At 43.4% G+C, this 21619-nt stretch overlaps 2 protein-coding genes across 3 annotated transcripts in view; both read left to right on the top strand.

Moving 5' to 3' along the window:
* LOC143219559 (uncharacterized) overlaps window positions 1-21619 on the top strand; it is a 280642-nt gene that overhangs the window by 214123 nt on the left and 44900 nt on the right. The gene's annotated exons all lie outside the window — the stretch shown is intronic.
* LOC143219553 (uncharacterized) lies at window positions 241-20973 on the top strand. The gene is made up of 2 exons (XM_076445484.1): window positions 241-13685; window positions 14296-20973. Exon 2 carries the CDS (start codon window positions 15640-15642, stop codon window positions 20956-20958), a length of 5319 nt encoding a protein of 1772 aa, XP_076301599.1. The 5' UTR covers window positions 241-13685; window positions 14296-15639; the 3' UTR covers window positions 20959-20973.

The raw sequence follows: 21619 nt of genomic DNA, 5'->3' as shown, positions 1-21619 counted from the left end.
TAGAACGCATCTTTGCTTTATTCAGATTATCTGCTGCTAAATTGCGGATTCGAACTACATTCGTTATTAGCTCTGACAAATAATCTCCGTATGTTCTCAAGTTTGTGCCCGTCGGAAATGAGGTTGGCTCTCGTGCCTGTTTTCCAAAAACCAATTCATATGGTGTAAAGTTAGTTGCTTCATGAACTGATGTATTGTAAGAGTACATTGCAAAAGGAATTAACAAATCCCAATCTTCGTAATTCTCCATATAATGTTTGAGGTACTCTGTGAGAACAATATGGCTACGCTCTAATGACCCATTAGTTTGCGGTCGATACCCGGACGTAGTAATTTGTTTAATTTTGAATATTTCTGCTAGATTGGTCATAAGAGTACCAATAAAGCTGGTTCCCTTATCCGTGAGTATTGCTCGTGGCGTTCCATAAATTGCAATAAAATGACGTGCAAATGCATCTGCGATGGTAGCGGCCCGTATATTAGGTATCGCTACTGCTATACAATACTTGGTTAAATTATCCTGCATGGTGAGAATGTGACGGTTCCCTCCTGGTGTGATAGGTAATGGCCCAACGGTATCTAAAGAAATTTTGTCGAATGCGTCCAACGGTGTGTCAGTGATCAACATCGGTTGACGAGTTTTCGTTCTGACCAATTTCTGTTCCTGACAACTTTTACATTTTCGAATGTAGTCTTGGATTTCATTGCGCATGTGTGGCCAATGAAATCTCGACCGGACACGATTGTAAGTCTTTGTCACTCCTTTGTGTCCTCCTATCAAACTATCGTGTGCTTCTTGAATGATCTCTTGTCTATTTTCTAGAGAAGGCGTAGTAATAACGCAGTTACAGATTGTAATTCCGTAAATCGAATCTACGAAGGCCTCCTTCAATGTTCTAAAAAGTTCATTGGCCGATAATCCGTGATGATCTCCGGTAGCGGATATTCGAAAAGATTTGCTTCTATTTTCTTCTAGAGTAGATCGAAGAGTGTTCAAACCATTAACTATGTCTATTCTTTTCGGCTTATCGTAAAAGTTGTCAGAAATTATTATGCTGAAGGTTTTGAATAACCCATTGTTTGAAACTACAACCTGTCCCTTCTTTGCTCGTGCAGCTAAAAGTTCTTGCTTATTTATTGATCCTGTGTCTAGCAACAGTTTTCCTACGGGAGTTATTAAGTTACAGTCAACTGATACAAAATGAACATAGTGGTCCTCCCCTGCGGTGAGGGTGTCTGAGGAAATTCTAATCCCTTTTTTCGGCTCCGGCGGCGCCTCCAGGTCGGTTTCGGTAGAGGAACCGTCGGTAGAGCTATCGAAGAATGGGTAAGGCTCTGCTGTGTGGTCAGAAGGTTGACGCACACTTGCCTCTCGTACCGTATTGTTTGGAAAGCCAATTACAGTAGGCTGCAAAAGCCCACCTGTTTCAGGAAATAGTATTTGCGGTACATTGGGGGAGTCCCCTTGTAAATTATTCGTATTTTCTATAACAGTGTTTTCTAACGGTGTGTCAAATGAAATTAGATCGCCCGACAGACTCGTATCCTTTTCCGTAGAAAAAATGTCTGTGGAATTCGCTGCGGGTAGAAAATGGTGAGGGGTGTCCTGGTTTTCGTCAGGCATGGTCACCTCTCGCGACAGACTAGGAAGAGATCTGTTTCTATTTATTATCGGCGAATGCTGTACCTTACCCAGGGTGGGCTCTCCTATTTCGTCTGAACTGCTTGTATCCTGATACTTGGGTCGTTTTTCTCGGTCCCTGCGTAACTGTTTGATACGTTGACCTATTGTATTAGTGTCAACGACTGATTTAGGTACGGGAATCTTAAACTCGGGGTCCTTGAATTCCCTCGGTATGAGTGGCAAACACATGGAAACAGGATTGCGTGATAATGCATCTGCATTTTTATTTATCTTTCCAGACTTATGAACAACCTGATAATCATACTCTAAGAGTCGAAGCTTCCACTTCATGAGTCTCGATGTCGGATCTTTTACAGAATGTAACCAAACTAACGGACGATGATCAGTAACCAGTGTAAATTTTGTTCCGTACACATACGGTCTGAAATATATGACGGCGTATACCATTGCTAAACATTCTTTTTCCGTGGCTGAATAATTTCTCTCAGCCTTATTGAGGCTGCGCGAAGCGTAAGCAATCGGTAAATCGCTTCCTATTTCCCCTTGACTAAGTACTGCTCCGATAGCATATTCGGAGGCATCTGTAGTAATAATGAATGGTTTGTTGAAGTCTGGGAATTGCAAAATAGGTTCTCGACAGAGTTCGTCACGTAACTGTTTGAAGCTATTCTCTTGCTCTTCAGCCCATTTGAACTTCTTGCCTTTTCCCAAAAGGTCAATTAGAGACTTTGCTTTTGTAGTGAAATCTGGTACGAACCTGCGATAATATCCTACTAGACCCAAAAATTGCTGAATATTCTTCTGTGATTTCGGCATTGGAAATTCTTTGACTGCTTTTAACTTCCGAGGATCGGGTTTTACTCCCTGTCTTGAAATAATATGCCCTAGATACGCAACTTCCTTCCGTAAAAATTCGCATTTATTAGTCTGAAGAGTTAGACCATGTTCTCGCAAACGGTTCAACAATTTCCTGACTTTAATATTGTGTTCGTGTAGTGACGAGGCGTGAACTACAACATCGTCTAGGTAAATAAAAACGTCCGTCCCCTGGAGCCCAGTTAATACCTGATCCATGAGACGTTGAAAAGTAGGTGGAGCATTTTTCAAACCAAACGGCATTCGCGAAAATTCGTAATGTCCGTTAGGAGTCGTAAAAGCTGTCTTCTGTCTGTCTTTCGGATCCATCTCTATTTGATGAAATCCGCTGGCGAGATCGAAAATGGAGAAATATTTGGCCCCACCAAGACGATCTAATATCTCGGTAATTTGAGGTAATGGATACTTATCGGAAATAGTTTTCTCGTTGAGCGCGCGAAAATCTATTACCATACGCCAACGTTTGTTACCCTGCGCATCTGGTTTTTTGGGTACAATCCACAAAGGCGAATTGTACGGAGAATTCGATGGAGTAATAATACCTTCGGACAATAAACCATTAATTTGCTTTTTGATTTCCTCTTGGTGAACAGGAGGATAGCGATACTGTCTCGTGTTAACCGGAATCTCATCAGTAGTATGTAAAGAATGCTTGAAATTGGAGGCCTTTCCTAATTTATCTCCGAGGAGATAAAATATATCGGGAAATTCCTCTATCAGTGCGGTAACACTGCCCCGTTCTTCCTCGTTCAAATGACTTAACTGTAGTGATTCGGATATTCCCTGTATTCTATCTTCTCTAGTCTTGAAATTGCAATGACGTTGTATGTCTAAGTAACAATCTTCCTCTGAAGAGTCTAAAATGTCGTACGGTTCTATGAATTGTGGTTCTATTTCTACATCTAGGATTTCTTCGCTAGTATTTGTTGCCATAACATGACACTTTCCTTTATCGTTCAAGACGGCAGCCTCTCCTATATAGAGTTTCTCATGCGTCTTTACACGCGGCAAATAACCTTCCTTAACCTTCGGATTAGCTATTCTTATGGCGATCTGTTGAGATGATCGGGCATCGATGCGATGTTTAGTCGGCATCTCTGATTCTAACTGGTAATTTGAAAAACGAATAGGCCTAGTGGGCTTGTCTCTTAATACCATTGTCCCATGATAATAAGAAATTTCTGCTTCCTCTTGTTTCAAAAATGGACTTCCTATAAGACCGTCTGCTTCTATTGCAAGGTGCTTCACTACATAGAAAAAAGCAGGAGCTTCATGTATGTGAAGTATAGTAGTTCCTAGCGTACGAATTGGATTTGCCGTAAGGCCTGTTATTTCGATTTCCTCGCGTGAAACAATTTCTGCCCCTTTTCCCAAAACGTCAAGGACTACTAAATTTACGGATGCTCCACCGTCAATTAGAAATTCCCCCGTGCCTGATTCCAGTTCTGGGATTTTGACTTTGATTCGTGGTGCTGGAGCTTCCTTGATGAGGGTTTTTCCTCGAAGCGGACAGTTCGAGGGCGAACTTCTTTGTTTTCGCTCATCGTGTCGCCTGTACGGTGAGCGTGATCGAAGTTTAAAGACTTGCTCGATTCTACTGACGAATCTCGTGAATCTCGTCGAAAACGCGGACTACGTGGTCGATTTTTACAAAATTTTCCATCATGTCCGGATGTACCGCAATGCCAACAATACGACTTTGACATGCGATCCTTATCGTTATTCTTTAAAATTGTATATTTCTTTTCTCCGTCCCTTACAATTGACGAATCTGAACGATAGGAAGGGGAGTGAGAAGGGCTCCTATGACGTAAGGTCCAAGCGGACGCTCGTCCTTCCCTATCCGCATCGAAACCAGATGGTCTCGAGCGTCGGTCCCTATGTCTATCGTATCTGTTCGGAGATAGAGGATATGACACTTCACGCTCGTGGTAACGAGAACCCTGATCGTATGACTCTTGGCGAGACCACCTCGATGGTGATTCGTTTCGCGGCGACTGTCGTCGGTTACTCAGTCTTTTGTCTATCTGTAGCACGGCGTCGTAAGCATCTTCCAAATTTTTTATGTCCCCCTGAGATGCCGACACCTTCAGGGAAATCCGATCGGGTAATCCGTCGATAAAGTTTTCAATGACGTCTTTCTCCATCAATTCAATAAATTCTTCGGCATGTTCTTCCCCGTATTTTTCCCTTATGGCTCCGCGCGTACAGTGGACCAAGTGGCTTGTCCTATCGATGTATTGTCGTAGGTTTTCTCCTTCGCGGATGCGTAACCTCGCGATTTCTACCTGATAATTCGACAGGCTCTTACCGGGAGCGAACCGTTTCTTTAAATGCTGAACCAATGCTTTTGTGGTAGTAAACTTGTGCCCTAACGTACATCTACGTGCTGGCCCGACGAGTTTAGTAAGAACAATTGCCAGATACTCGGCCTCCGTACCATCCGGAATCAAAGTTAACCCGTCCTCTATAATTTGCGCGAAACGCGTTAAAGAAGGGTCTTCCCCGTCGAAGGTCGGAATTGTCGAAGTAATATTCTGTAAGCATGTCTTTTGCGTCAAAAGCGACATAGAATGCGCAAGCGAAACCGTCAAGTTCATTATGTCAATGGAAGAAGTATTTGCAGTTGAATTCGGCATTTTAAAAGAATGTAACTAGAGAAAACTAGTATATAATTAAAAGTAGGTAACTAGTGAAAACTAGTATATAGAAATCTTGTAACTAGGAAAACTAGTATATTATTGATATAAAAGCGTGACTAGCGAAAACTAGTATATCACTAATAATATCGAGACGTAACTAGGAAAACTAGTATATTGTCAATACTCAGCTACGAGTAACTTAACGTAGTGAACCCACAATTAAAGCAATCCTAAAATAATTGAACTAATCCCACCGCTGTCACCAGTTCTGTTACGAGCCAGGGCCGCGAGAAGCACGAGTGGCCGGCGAAGGGTTATAAACCCAGGAATATGGTATCAATTTGTTAGTTAAGGTACACGGACGAACCTAATGCGAAATTGGGGAGCCGCTAGGAATGTAGACAGTGAGGACGAACCTGACGCGAAATCAGGGAGCCTCTAGGAATGGAATCAGACGCAGACGAACCTGATGCGAAATCAGGGAGCTGCTGGGAAGGTGAAACTTCGTGAACGAACCCAATGCGAAATTGGGGAGTCACTAGGAAATGACGCGCAGACGAACCCGATGCTAAACCGGGGAGCTGCTAGGAGGTTGTAGAATAGCGCGGACGAACCCAATGCGAGATTGGGGAGCCGCTGGGAGGTTGGATGAAAGCACAGACGAACCTGATGCGAAATCAGGGAGCTGTTAGGATGCGGACGAACCTGATGCGAAATCAGGGAGCCGCTAGGATGGTATAGTTTTCGTGGACGAACCCAATGCGAAATTGGGGAACCACTAGGTAGGAAAAATCTCTATTTGATAATTGGTAAGGCGCGAACGAACCTGATGCGAAATCAGGGAGTCGCTAGGATAGTTAGTAGACCTCGTAACTTATATAATCTAAATGATACAACCCGAGCGGTAAGGTTGTATCGTGTGGGAACGTTCAATTACTATATAAGGATTTTGGACGATAATTATAGGTTCAATGAACTTGCTCTAATTACCAATAACACAAATATATTCTACTTATAAAATTCTGTAGTACAAGTGTGTATGTGTCGCGATTGGAAATGAGAGGAAAAGATATGAAATGTGAAAGAAAGAATTTACCTAAACTACGGTGCTCGGTTTTCACGCACTGGCAATGCGGGGGACTCGGAAACAACTTCAACACTGACCAATAGACTATAAACCGAACAAACGGAATCTATAATGTTAGACTTTGATCCGAAAGGTACCTTAGCCCGATCTTGTTAGAAGTTAACTGTCCGAAATGCAGCACGACGTGACGCGATACGTGTCTACTGCAGTACTAACCCCCGAGAGTGAGAATCTAAGGGTTTATATACCCCTACAATGAATGGAATACTTTGTTCATTATCTAATCGCGCTTAGAGATTAGGGCTTAGGGCCAGACTCTCATTTTTGTCACTTCTAACGAAATCGGAGCCAGGGCTCGGTCCTAAATCAAAGGGTTCGAAAGGTTATCTAGGACGCTTCCCGCCAGAGGCGATCTGGAAGAGATTTATTCTCTATCCGTAACACCTGCATACTTTCTTCTCTTCTTTTTCCCAGAATTTATTTCCTCTTTCCTCGTTGCCACACCTCAGTCTTGCTATCGTCTTCACCTTATCCCCTTTTCTTCCTCTTTTTCCTATCAGGTATCTCGGTCTCCCCACCGTTCTTATCTCTTTGTACCTGGGCACACTTCTTGATTTCCATACTTTTTCTATCCTTTCTTGGTCCTGTACCTCCCTGTCTCTGCTTACTACTTTCCCCTCTATTGTTCCTTCCTCTTCTCTTAGTCTTACTACCTCCTTTACCCCCATTCCACATCGCCAATAGTATCTTTTTCTCTCTTCTCCCCATCCTTCTAGCTTTTCTTCTTCTTCATCCTTCCTTCTTTCTCTCCAGCATTCCTTTAATAACTTTCTGTTTCCGTCCTTACTAATTTTCTCCTCATATCTGACCGCTCTCTTGCCTGCTTCTATTCTTATCTTGTATTTCTTCATTTCGTCCCTTACTATGTAGCCTGGTGTTGTTCTTTCTACACCCAGTATCCATCTAATGTATCTCTCTTGTAGTCTTTCCATCTCCTCTCTTTCTTCCCATCCCCAGATCTCTGCTCCATATAGTAATATTCTCCTCACTACCACGTCAAAAAGCTTCATTCTCCACGTCACGTCACATCATAATCCTCCCATTACTTTCCTAGCCTTTCCTACTCTTTCTTTTATGTGCGCCGTTTCACTATTTGTCTTATTCAGTGTGTAGCCTAAGTATTTAATTTCTTTTACTTCTTCCACCTCTTTATCTCCCCACTTCCAGATTTCTCTCTTCCTTTTTCCTTTTCCGTTACTGCATATTAATACCTTCGTCTTTTCGCTATTCACCTCTAGTTTTTTCCTCTCAAAGTATCTGCTTGTCCTCTTTATCATCTCTTTCAGGCCCCTCTCATCTTCCGCCATAAGCACCATGTCATCTGCATATCCTAGAGACCAAATTTTCTCTTTTCCAATTACCACTCGTCCGTCTTGACCCATCCTCAGCGTACCCTCCAGGTCTGCCACATATATATTGAACAATGTCGGGCTCATCGGGCACCCCTGTCTCACTCCCTTCTCCACCCAGAATGGTTCCGACATTTCTACCCCCACCCTCACTCTGCATCTCGTCTCCCTATATATTTCTTTTAGTTTGTCTATTAACTTTTCTTCTATTCCCCTTTTTTCCATTGCCTTCCATAGTACACCTCTATCCATTCTATCGAATGCAGCTCTTAGGTCGACAAATGCCATGCATACTTTTCCCTTCTTTTCTTTCAACCTTTTCCCTACCACATGTTTAATTATGTACACATTATCCATTCCCCCTCTCTTTTTCCTGAAACCCGATTGTGTCTCGTCCAATCCTTTTTTTTCTTCTAGGCTTTTTATTATCCTATCATTTAGTATCATTGCGTAGCTTTTGTACGCTGTCGCCGTCAGGGTCACTCCTCTGTAGTTCTCCGCGATGACTTTATCCCCTTTTTTGTGTATGGGAACTACTACTCCGTCTCTCCATTCGTCTACGTATCCCTCTCCTTTCCATATCTTCCAAATAACTTCTCCTAGTTTTTCTCCTATACTTTCTCCTCCTGCTATCCATGCCTCGTTCTTTATCTGGTCTCTTCCCTCCGCTTTTCCTTTCTTCAATCTCTTTATTTTCTCCATCACTTCCGCTTTTATTTGTGATTCCTCCTCTTCCTCTGTAGCGTTTCCTTTCACCCTTCCGCTTTCTTTCTCCTCTGCCAATACCTTCTTTCTCTCTTCCCCCCCTAATACATACATTCATGAAGTGTTTCCTCCATTGTACCATATTTATTTTGTCGCTCACCCTCACTTTTTTCTTCCTTTCTCTGTTTATGTATTTCCAAGCTTCCCCCTCGTCTCTGATTTCTTCTATCCTTTTTTCTTCTTTCTCTCCACTCTCTTTTCTTTCTTTCGCATAATTCTTTGTATTGTCTCCTCTCTTCTTTGACTTTTCCCGCTTCCACTTCTCCTCTCCCTTTCCCCTTTCCGATCTCTTTCCATGACTTCTGCAATTTCTTTTTCCGTTCTCTGCATTCTCCGTCCCACCATTCCGTTTTCGCGGTTATCCATTTCTTTTTCCATTTCTTCTTCTTGGTTTCTTTTTTTATTGTTTCTGCCAGCTCTTTCGATTCCTCTTCAACTCCTTGTTTCTCCCATTTCATCTCTTCTATTTTTCTTTTGAATTCTTCCATCTCTTCCTGTCCCCATACCTGCACTTCTCTCTCCTCTTCTTCCTCTTCTTTTTTCCATTTTGCTCCTTCTCCTCCGATCGTGACTATTATCGGTTGGTGGTCCGACTCTATCCTTCTTTCCATTTTAAATTCTTCTATCTCTTCCCATGACGTTTCATTTACTGTTCCATAGTCTATCGTCGTTTCTATCTCTTTCCTGCTGAACGTTGTTTCCCCTTCTTCGTCTCCCTTCGTATTCCCATTCAATATTGTCCACCCCCTTTCCGTTACCATCTTCATTAACTCTAATCCCTCACTGTTCATTGTGCGATCTTTTGTTTTTCTCTTCACCCTCTTGGTTGTTTCCTCTTCTTCTCTATCTCCCTTTTCCCCTATTCTTGCATTAAAATCTCCTATTATTATCATTTTTCCCTCTTCTCCTTCCTCTCCTACCACCTTCTCTAGTTTTCTCAGTTTTTCCGTACTTCCTCCCCTGTTGTATACCGTTATTATCCTCCATGTTGTGTCCCCCATCTTCGCTCTTCTCTCTTGTATCCCCTCTTCCTCTGTTTCACTTTCCTTTTCCACCGCTATTTCTTCTCTTACTCCTGTTATGATTCCACCTCTAGCTCTCCCTTTCTTCTCTACACGCTCTGCTCCTTGACATTTCCACTTCCAGCCTTTTGGCATCTTCCTCCTCCACCCTTCCCATTCTCTTTCCTCTATCCACGTCTCCGTCATTCCTATTATCTCGTATCCTCTTATACCGGGTGGTTCACGAGAAACAGACCACCTAAATAGCTCCGTCAGGATTAGAGATAGAAGAAAATGTTATAGAGAAAAGTTGTACTGTTAAAGGGGGCAAATATGGTGATATAAAAAAATGTTCCGATTATAGTCGTTTTCAAGGTCTTCTGAAGGTCATCGATGATTTTTAAATAGCACCATATATTTTTAACTTCACAGTGTTGTAGCTGATGTCAAGACGAGTTCAATGATGTGGTACACTATGACCTTCAAGTGACCTTGAACTCGAAAATTTATGATAAAGCAATGATAACTTCAAAATGTGCAATCATTGTATTTGAACTAAATTAAATGTTCGAAATTATGACCTTGAGCAGTAATACAAGCATTTAAACGTTTTACAAGACAATCAATTGTACTTTCAATTGTTTCTGTTGGAATTGAACTACAAGATCTAATTATTCTTTCTTGCATGTTCTCTGGTGTAGTGGGTTGATCACGATATACATCATCTTTGAGTGTTCCCCACAAAAAAAAGTCGAGAGGAGTTAGATCGGGTGAACGAGGTGGCCATAGTATGTGTCCATTACGACCTATCCAGCGATTTGGAAATTTATTGTTCAGGAATTCTCTTACGGTACGTGAAGAATGAGCGGGACAGCCATCGTGTTGGTACCACATTACTCGACGAATTTCTAAAGGAATATCTTCTAAAAATATGGGCAATGTTTCTTCTAAAAACGTATGGTATCTTGTTGCGTTTAATGTGCCTGGAATAAAAAAGGGTCCAATTATTTTATTATTCAAAATTCCGCACCAAACGTTGACAGTCCAGGGTCGTTGTTTATCCACTTGTCGTAACCATCGTGGATTTTCATTACTCCAGTAATGCATATTTCTTAAATTAACTTGACCATGGTTTGTGAAGGTTGCTTCATCAGTAAATAATACGTTACTAAAAAATCGGCTATCATTTCTAATTTGCCTCAAACCCCACTCACAAAAATTTACGCGATTTTCAAAATCTCTTCTATGAAGTTCTTGGTGGAGGGATATGTGATATGGGTGGAATTTGTGTAATCGAAATATTCGCACGATACTTGTTCGGCTAACGCCACTTTCTCTACTGAGTTGTCTAGTGCGGATGCAAGGATTTACATGTACTGCACCAAGAATATTGACTGCATTGGCTTCATTTGTTACACTTCTCGCTTTCACAGGTCTTCTATTTTCTACACTGCCTGTATCACGGAACTTTTTAACTAGCTTTGAATAGGTAGAACGAGATGGACACCTGCGATCAGGAAATCGGTCTTTGTAAAGACGAACAGCTTCTCGAAGACATTGACAACTTTCGTAATAAATGGAAATAAGATCGATCTTATGCTGGTTTGAGTAACGCATCGTTAAACGGTTATCGATAAACTGATACACTCGCAATAATTCGGTGACCATAACTGACTCGGCATAGACACCTGTAGTTTGTTGATAATCTTGTTTGTGTACGCGTAGAGATCACCTTCGTTAACGGTATACGTGTTATGAGACCTAATGGCTGAAGAAATCGTTAATCAAACAGAGTAGTCAAACTATATCTATTAATGAGTCCAAGGTCACTTGAAGGTCATAGTGTACCACATCATTGAACTCGTCTTGACATCAGCTACAACACTGTGAAGTTAAAAATATATGGTGCTATTTAAAAATCATCGATGACCTTCAGAAGACCTTGAAAACGACTATAATCGGAACATTTTTTTATATCACCATATTTGCCCCCTTTAACAGTACAACTTTTCTCTATAACATTTTCTTCTATCTCTAATCCTAACGGAGCTATTTAGGTGGCCTGTTTCTCGTGAACCACCCGGTATAATTCCAGAAGTCTTCGTCCTTGTCCCTTATCCCTGCAACATTCCATGATAACACCTTCACTCCTTTCTCGTCTTTTCCTCCCTACCTTCCCCCTCTTTCTCCTCTGCCTCTGCCCCCTCTTCCTCTGCTTCCCTTTTCTCCGCTCTTTGTCTTCTCCTTTTCTATTAGCTGTTCTCTGAGATCGTTCCAAATCCATACTTTTTCTTCTATCCATATCTTCTTGTATCCCACTTTGGTTTTATTTCCCTTTTCTCTTTCTTCCCTTGCCCTATCTCTTTTCGCTTCCTGTACTTCTCTTTCCTTCCTTGTCAGATCGTCATCTATATATACTTTCCTTCCTCTTAATTTCCTTTTCATATTCATCACTCTTCTTTTTTCCTCCCACGATCCCAACTTTACTAGGATCGCTCTCTTCCCTCTTCCAATCTCCGCGACTTCGTTTAACTCCACCCTTTTTTCTGTCATCTCCTCTAATATGGTCCTTGCCATCTGTTCGGTCTCTACCTCGTTTTCTATCTCCTCCCCTCTTATAATGACGTTGTTCTTTCTCTCTTGTTTCTCTTTCCTTTCCCACTCTGTCTCTAATTCTTTTAATCTCCTTTCCTACTCTCTCTGTCCTGTTTCTTCTTTCTCTCTGTCTTCTTTCATTCGTTCTTTCATCCTCTCTTCTATCTCTCTCAGCCAGTTCTCCTTTTTCTCCTCCTCTTTCTTTTCCCATTCCTTTCTCTCTGCTTCCAATCTCTCTATCTTCCCCTCCAGTCTCCTTCTTTCTTCCTTTTCCTTTTTCCTTATTTCTTCTATTTCTTTCCTTGTTTTTCTTGCTTCTTCTCTGGCCTCTTTTCTTCCATCTTCTATCTCTCTTCTCATTCTTCTCATTTCCTCCATGAGTCCTCTCATTCCTACCGACATCTCTGAACACATTTTCATCACCGTTACCATCCCTGCTTGTTCTCCCGTCCATATCCTTGTTTCGCTTTAACTTCATTTTTCCTTTTCATTTGAGGTTTTCCTTTTCTTCGGTGATCTCTGCGTTGCCAAACTCTTTTTAAATGCTCTAACCTCTTCATCTGTCTCTCCTTTACCTCCTTCCTCTTCTTCGTCCCCCTGTCTCTTTCTCTTCCATAACTCGAGCGTTCCATATGAAGCCGATCTCTCTCTACTCCAACCGAGTGCCTTCGGCGGTCTTCCCCTTCTTGTTCCTCCTGGTGAGTTTGCCGGTGTTCCCCACTCTTCTACTGTCCCGGCGTCTTCTCTCTCTCTCTCTCTCTCTCTCTCTCTCTCTCTGTCCTTTCTCTGTGTCCTTTCTCTCACTCTAGATTACCTCAATATATTTTCTTAATATATTCCTATTCTTAGTTCCACTCCCTTCTCTCCCTTTTTATTAACCTGTTCTAGTATTTTCAGGTCGCAGAAAAGCGCCTCATTTAGGCTATAAGCCGATGAAGGCGGGTTGACAGTGCAACACGCCGCCACGCACGTGTCTGCAGTTCCTGCGGAGATAACTTCCGAAATACCACGATTTCTTGAAATTCCCTTCTTCACTTCTTTGCTACACTTGTCCGCGACACACTGAGCAACTTTCACTATCTCTAGTCAAATGTAATTACCGTTAAATTTCACCAAAATCACAGAGCGATGATAACACACGTGCTATACAATGCGCCACCTTCCTTTCCATCCACTTTATACTATATTGATTAACTTCAAGTTTCCTCGTTGTATTGCTGGTTTCAACCCTTTTGTCATTATATCCGCTGGATTTTCGTTTGTCGGTATGTTAGCGTCAACGTGTTTTAAGCAAAGTCAAGGGCTGATGTCGAGGCGACCCTTAAGATTGGAAGGATTTATGGTAGGACCTGAGCGTACGTGATGCCCTGAATAGAGACGGATGAGAATAAACAGAACCGTCCTCGGACGATGGCGGGTGGGCACTTTGGGCCATCCAGCTATCGTTCGGGAAGGTCATGTTTATGAGGATGTGACGAGTGAAACTTGCCGAGGGTATGCAACCCAAGGCCACGCTGTCCTAAAGAATTGGGACTTTGTTCCAAGAGGATCTGGCCACGGAGTGGGGAAGGCAAGGGTGCCTTTTGGTGAGAGGACTGTGTTAGACCCCACGGCACTTACCCCAGAACCTTCGAAGCGAACGAGTCCTTTTGCAATTTCTAACAGGTATGTATTTTATTTGTACATTGCCAGCGTCCACATTTTCTGTAACTAAATGATAAGCAATATCAATATGTTTTATTTTATTCTTTCCATCCTATTCTTCGTATAGTCTATTGCTGCCCTGTTATCAGTGTATATCTCTATAAAATTTCCTGAAATCAAATCTCTATATATAATAAAATCGTGTCTGTCTGTATGTTTGTAACGGCAACACTTGAGAACGGCTCAACGTAGAAAGCTGGGGTTTGGACCGTTAAACGCGGCGTTTCTTCGGGAAGGTTTAGGAACAAACCGCATTCAAAAAAGTCTATTGGTTCAAATGTTATGACGTCATTAGTGAAAAAAGTCAACTTTTTCGCTCTCTTTTCGGCACATTTCTGCTTATAACTTTTGATCGAATGAACTTTTTCGAATGCTCTTTGCTCTTAAACCTTCCCGTGGCAAAGCCGCGTTTAACGGTCCAAACCCCAGCTTTCTACGTTGAGCCGTTCTCAAGTGATGCTGTTACAAACATACAGACAGACACGATTTTATTATCTTTTCGGCACATTTCTGCTTATAACTTTTGATGGAATGGACTTTTTCGAATGCGGTTTGCTCTAAAACCTTCCAGAGAGAGACCACGCGGCGCCAGCTACCGCGGCCACCGCCAGATGGCCGAGTTTCTCGCAAGCAAAGTGTTGCATTGGGTGGTATTAATATGGGTAGCTTGGAAGATTAAAAACAAATTTTCTTCTGCGCATTTCGTGAAGAAAAGTCTACCTTTTTGGAATACCGCTTTGCTTATTGACTGTATTCAACTGCATTCAATATTTAATTTTTATTTCTTACCCCTTTTACTTTTTTTACCCTTTGTTTCGACTTCGACCGACGGTCGGAAAGCCTGAGTGCCGGGATCGCCCAGGTTTGGACGCGCGAGGAAAGGTAACGGTCACGACACAAGGATTAAAGAAGACTCGCGGTGGACGATGTGATGGAGATCAATGACGAACGTTGATTTATTGATATGAAAGAAGTGGAGCGCGCACGGCTCTGACACGCGTGAATTCCAGAAAAGCAGGTGTTACAAAGAGTTTTTGAACCAGAGTGTTTCTGTGCGCGATGAACCAGAGAGAGTGACCCCGCTTCGCCGAGGGGGTTCCCGAATAGGCCCAAGTCGACGAACGCGGTGGTCCGCGATTGGCGGATCGATCGCAGAGTCGATTGTTTCGGGATTCGAATCGAGGTAGTTTACGGGTCACGACGGCGAGCCGTTGAGAACGCGGTGTCGAAAATAATAACACGCGGCGTGTGTTCTTGAAATTGGTAGAAAAACCCGGCGTGTCTCAATCGACCGGTAAACCTCTCGATTCGAATCCCGAACACCCTTTGTTTAAAACCATATATACGCGAGCGAGATATCATTCTAATAGCCGTTAATAGCTCGCCGGTTGCTTGAGCCGGTATTGTTTCTACGCGTTCCAGAGATTCCGTCATTCGTGACTGTTGATAGTTTTTGTAACCTGACCCTGCGTCTTTGTCTAAGTGTCGTCTCAACTCCTGATTGGCAAAATTGAACTGTAACGAATATTTGTCGAATCGCTGCCGTTTCGCGTGCCGGTCTCAAGAGACCAGTGAGAGTCTAATCGCCGTATTGAAAGGTTACTGCTGTAAGAGAGCTCGTCAGGTTCTTATATAATAAAATCAAAGAGTATCCGTACACACGACCAGTTATTAAAAACTCTCCAAACCACAGTCCTGCGAGCCAGTCCATAAATACTGTCGTTAACATAAATTTTGGTCCTTCGAGCAGGATAATCGCTGTGACTGTGTCGAATTCAATCGAACTGTGCAAGTGTTGAACGGTTATTCTAAAGACTCAGTGAAACCATCGCCTTTCCCTGATAAAGGCGCACGGCTTGACCCTCGCTCGTTTTTTCTGCTTTGGACTCATCTCTACAACTCGTTCGTTACAAAAATGACCGACACCAGTGAAAGCTTGCTAATTCAGCAAGATACTGCGATTGCCGCAATTAAGCGTGTAATCGTGAACTATAAAAAGATGGCAAAACCCCAAATCACGCTGGTCAAAGTGAAAAGTCGACTGGATCAACTGGAGAAACTGTGGATCGAGTGTCGCCAAACTCACTCGAGGCTGCTTCTGGTCACAAAAGCGGAGGACCAGAAGACTATACCCTATTTCAAGGCCAACGTTTTTCTCGATGCCGAGACCGCTTACCTCGACGCTTCTGATACTCTCAACGAGGTCATCGCCCAGCTGGACATCGCCGGTGGAACTTCAAAGATAAGTCCTAATACGGATTCTTCCGTCGCTGCCAATTCTGTATCCGTACAATTACCGCGTCTCTCCCTGCCTAAGTTTTCTGGTGATTTTAGTCAATGGGGAAATTTCCGTGGTCTATTCGAATCGAGCGTCGACAAGAACAAGTCCCTTTCGAACACTCAAAAACTACATTATCTTAAAATCCATGTAACCGGTGACGCGGCGCTGTTAATTAACAATATCAGCATGTCCGACGAAAACTACGAAGCTGCCTGGCAAATACTTGTAGACGAATACAATGATGAATCCGCGCTCATACAGGCGCACATACACCAATTCGTTAGCTTGCCGTCTATGAAAACCGAATCTGCGTCGGAACTCAAACATTTGCGAGATACCGTTGTATCTTCTTTAACCGCGCTGAGAAATCTTAAACGCGATGTTGATTCTTGGGACGATTTGTTCGTTTATTTGATCGCACAAAGATTTGCGAAACGCACTCGCGATGAGTGGCTCTTAGAACGCGGTCGTTCAAAAAACTATCCCACGTACAAAGAAATTAACGAGTTCATGACTCTTCGCATCCGCGGTCTTACCGATACGATCGCCACGAGCGACGGTGTTTCTAGCAAAAACAAAGTTGTGTCTGACGTTCCGCGAAACCGCTCGAGCGTGAATAATGTTTCGATTATCAAATGTATCGAGTGTTCCGGTAATCATCCTCTATTTAAATGTGACCGATTCAAATCCAAATCAATTGATCAACGAATCTCATTTGTTAAACAAAATAGAATTTGCTTTAATTGCTTGCGGTCAGGTCACGTCACTTCCGACTGTAAAAATCCAGGTAGATGTTTTCTGTGCAAGCGAACTCACCATTCGCTCTTACATCGCGCTGCCGGTTCCCCAAGCAAAGCGACTAACGCTATTAACGAGACTTCAGTTAACGACCACGTCGATAAAGAAAGCTCTTCTAATGATTCCTGTACTGCGTCGCAAGTATTAGTGCAGACAGTCCTTCCCGCGGACCTCTCCGTTCCAAATACGTTGCTCGCTACTGCTTGGGTCGTACTCCGTACCGCTGAAGGACGTGCCTTCAGGCTTCGCGCGTTACATGATCAAGGAGCTTCCTGTAGCTTTATAACCGAATCGGTATGCCAGTTAATGCGAACGAAAAGATATCGGACGAGACTCCAAATTCAATGTTTCGGTGATCAGTATAACGGGTTGGCAAAATCTCGCGTATCCGTGACATTAGAATCATGCCACAATCCTAAAGTAGCGTTCCCACTGTCAGCCTTTGTCTATCAGCGTATCACTGCTTACGCCGGCTCTAAATCCCGTGTGGATTTGCAGTCTTGGCCACATTTACGCAATCTCCAGCTAGCTGATCCAAACCCTTCCAGTTGCCATCCAATTCATGTCTTAATCGGTGCCGATTTATACGGCTCTCTTTTGCTGAACGACCTCCGCCAAGGTCCTCTCGGTACTCCTACTGCCCAGCTTACCTCGCTGGGATGGATCCTTTCCGGTCCCATCAAAAATCAAGATTCTCGTCAGGAATCCTCCTCTGCTGTAAATCTCATAAACTCTGTGTCAGCTGCCAAACTCGAAGATTCTCGTCAGGAATCTACTTCCATTGTTAATTGTCTATCTTCTGAAGATTTAGACAATTCGCTACGTCGTTTCTGGGAAATTGAAGAAGTTCCCTCCAAGCTCCCTCTCTCCGAAGAAGACGAACGGTGCGATCGCTTTTTTCGTGACACCCACACCCGCTCCTCTCAAGGGCGATACATAGTGCGACTCCCGTTCAAGAGTCAACCTCCATTCGATCTCGACGGATCATACTCAATCGCATCTCGCTTTTACTCGACACTGGAGCAACGACTGCTCAAACAACCGATACTCGAATCGGAGTATCATAACTTCTTATCAGAATATCTCTCCATGGGTCACATGGAACGCATAGCGGAAGAGCATGCCTCAAACTCTTCTGCGATATATATTCCTCATCATCCTGTAGTGCGACCTTCTAGCAGTACGACCAAACTCAGAGTCGTATTTAATGCTTCCGCTAAAACCAAGTCCGGAAAATCTCTAAACGACTACCTTATGGTTGGTCCAAAGCTACAGCGCGATTTAGCTGCTATCATACTGCGCTGGCGACTATTTCGCTACGTATACACTGCTGACATCGCCAAGATGTTCAGACAAATTCTAATCAATCCCCTCGATTCCGACTATCAAAGAATTTTATGGCGACCGAACAGCCAGCTGCCGGTTTCTTCATTTCGATTGCTTACCGTAACCTACGGTCTCGCATGTGCACCATACCTCGCCATTAAGGTACTTGATCAATTGGCTCTTGACGAGGGAAACAATTTTCCCGCTGCCGTGCCTATTCTACAAGATTCCATTTATGTAGATGACGCTATTTTCGGCGCGGACAATACTCATACCCTCCTCGAGATTCGTCGGCAGCTAGTAGAACTCCTGCATCGTGGAGGTTTTCAACTTCGAAAATGGGCTACTAACGCGGTCGAATTACTTGAAAACATTCCTTCTGAGGAGCGTGAGTCCGCGTCCGATCATTTTCTCAGTGAAGATGAATCCTTAAAGGTCCTTGGTATCGTATGGACCCCTTCCGAAGACGTTTTCCGCTTTCAGGTAGACTGTTGTCTGCCGGAAAAGTGTACAAAACGAAGTATTCTTTCGATCGTTTCAAAAATATTCGATCCATTAGGATGGGCATCTCCCGTGATTATTGTTGCAAAAATAATGCTTCAAGAGCTCTGGCTCTTAAAGAAAGATTGGGATGAAGATACCCCCCTTGAATTTCGTAAAAAATGGACTGCGTATTGCAACATTTTGCCTCAATTGAGCTCGGTCAAAATTCCTCGCTGGACCGGACTGCACAGCAACAGTATCGCGATCGAATTACACGGCTTTGCCGATGCGTCACATTGTGCATACGCCGCGGTAGTTTATTTGAGAGTTCTTCATTCCCTTTCGGATATACAAGTTACTCTGCTGACTGCTAAAAGTAAAGTAGCTCCTCTCAAAACTATCAGCATTCCTCGCTTGGAATTAAACGCTGCCGTACTAGTAACCCGACTGCTTGAGTGGACTTCGTCATCCTTAAAACTTCCATCATCTCGCATTTACGGATGGACAGATTCCACCGTCGTCTTAGCCTGGCTTAGACAACATCCTTCTACTTGGAATACATACGTCGCAAATCGCGTATCCGAGATCCAAACTCGGCTTCCGCAGGTAAAGTGGCAACATGTACGTTCTCAAGAAAACCCAGCTGATTGCGCCTCGCGAGGTATCTCCGTCTCTGAATTCGCTACTCATAAGCTGTGGTGGTCTGGACCGGATTGGTTATCTCGTCCATCCGTTTTCTGGCCTGATCACACTCGTTCGAATAGCGAAGAGCTAGACTCACGAGAAATCGCCTCATCTGAATCTCGTAAAATACAGGTTCAACTACTGTCGACACACCCTGAATGGGATCTTCTATATCAATACTCAAGCTGGACGCGACTCTGTCGAGTCACTGCATATATACTTCGATTCGCCCAGAATTCTTGTAAAAAACTACGTATGTCGTCTACTTGCTCGCTGTACCATTCACTGTCTTTATCTGCTGCCGAGATACGAAATGCTTCTCTGTATTGGATGTCTTACGTTCAAAAGAAAAACTTTCATGCTGAAAGCAAATTTTTAAAGGATCATGCACCGGTTCCGAAATCCAGCTCGCTTATTTCTTTACATCCCATCCTCGGGAAAGATTCATTAATTCGGCTTGGCGGGCGGCTCGAGCATGCCGCTCTAAGCTATGAGGAAAAACATCCAATCATATTGCCGAAACACCGAATTTCGGAACTTCTAATCGATCATGTACACAAGCGCACTCTCCATGGAGGCGTGCAGTTAACTCTTCGAGTTCTTCGGCAACAATATTGGATAATTTCGGCTAGATCCTTAGTACGCGCCCACATACATCGATGCATTCCCTGTATTCGGCAAAGGGCGCAAGCTGCTACTCAGCTGATGGGAGACCTTCCAAACTTTAGAGTCACTCCCTCGGCTCCATTTTCCCATACTGGGCTGGACTATGCCGGTCCAATTCACATACTTCCAATTGTCGGTAGAGGTCAAAAGACGAGAAAATATTACTTCGTAGTGTTCGTATGCCTTGCTACCAAAGCGGTGCATCTCGAACTTGTCGAAGATTCCTCCACCGCTGCCTTTTTAGCTGCCTTTAGACGATTCGTCAGTCGCCGAGGGCTTCCTACTAACTTGTACTCTGACAACGGCACGAACTTCCGTGGTGCCGATCGTGAATTGAAGCAAACCTTTCAAGTTCTCCTGTCTGATCCTTCGCTCAAAAACTTGCTGGCTAATGACGGAATCACCTGGAAATTCATCCCCCCTTCCGCTCCTCATTTTGGTGGACTCTGGGAGGCTGGAGTAAAAAGCGCCAAGTACCACTTAAAGCGAGCAGTGGGAGCGCATACTTTATCTCAAACTGAGTTTTCTACCGTCTTATGCCAGGTCGAGGCATGTTTGAACTCTCGTCCGATTTCCGCTCTTACCGACGAACCTACCGATCTATCGGCGCTGACACCCGGTCATTTTATTATCGGGCGGCCACTTATCGCGGTTCCAGAGGAATCCGCTTTGGAGATAAATCCGAATAGACTTGACCGATGGCAACAAGTCAGAAAAATTACCGAACAAATCTGGCGTTCGTGGTCCTCCGACTATCTACATACGTTGCATCAACGTCGAAAGTGGCAGCAGGATCGCGCAAACTTGAGCGTAAATGAACTTGTTCTTTTAAAAAATTCTTTACTTCCCCCTTCTAAGTGGCAACTCGCGCGCATTACTCAGTTACATCCTGGCCCGGACGAAAAGGTCCGCGTTGTCACCGTGCGTACCGTGGACGGTGAATTGAAACGACCTATAACCCAGATTTGCCCGCTGCCGGTCAAGTCACAAAAATGAAAATTTAGATTCGTCCAAGTAATTACCAATTATACTTTTGTATCCTTTGCGTTAATGTAGAAGGTAGATTATAAGCTGCGTTACATCTTTACTCTATGTACTTATTTTAAGAAGCAATATTGTTAGTTTTTTTGTTGCCTTTGACGGACTACTGTTTATCTTCGTTTACTGCTGTGAATTGTCATTTATATATCAAGGTTCCAACGTACACGAAATTACTCTCTTATAATACTTAATTTGCGAAGACCAAGATATATCGTTTTGCCTCCTCTGGACGCAAGGCGGGCGGTATGTTTAAAACCATATATACGCGAGCGAGATATCATTCTAATAGCCGTTAATAGCTCGCCGGTTGCTTGAGCCGGTATTGTTTCTACGCGTTCCAGAGATTCCGTCATTCGTGACTGTTGATAGTTTTTGTAACCTGACCCTGCGTCTTTGTCTAAGTGTCGTCTCAACTCCTGATTGGCAAAATTGAACTGTAACGAATATTTGTCGAATCGCTGCCGTTTCGCGTGCCGGTCTCAAGAGACCAGTGAGAGTCTAATCGCCGTATTGAAAGGTTACTGCTGTAAGAGAGCTCGTCAGGTTCTTATATAATAAAATCAAAGAGTATCCGTACACACGACCAGTTATTAAAAACTCTCCAAACCACAGTCCT

The sequence above is a fragment of the Lasioglossum baleicum genome, unplaced genomic scaffold, assembly GCF_051020765.1.
Source record: "Lasioglossum baleicum unplaced genomic scaffold, iyLasBale1 scaffold0055, whole genome shotgun sequence".
Classification (NCBI taxonomy): Eukaryota; Metazoa; Arthropoda; class Insecta; order Hymenoptera; family Halictidae; genus Lasioglossum; species Lasioglossum baleicum.
Note: the sequence above shows the minus strand (reverse complement) of the source record. Positions and strands in the feature narration are given on the sequence as shown.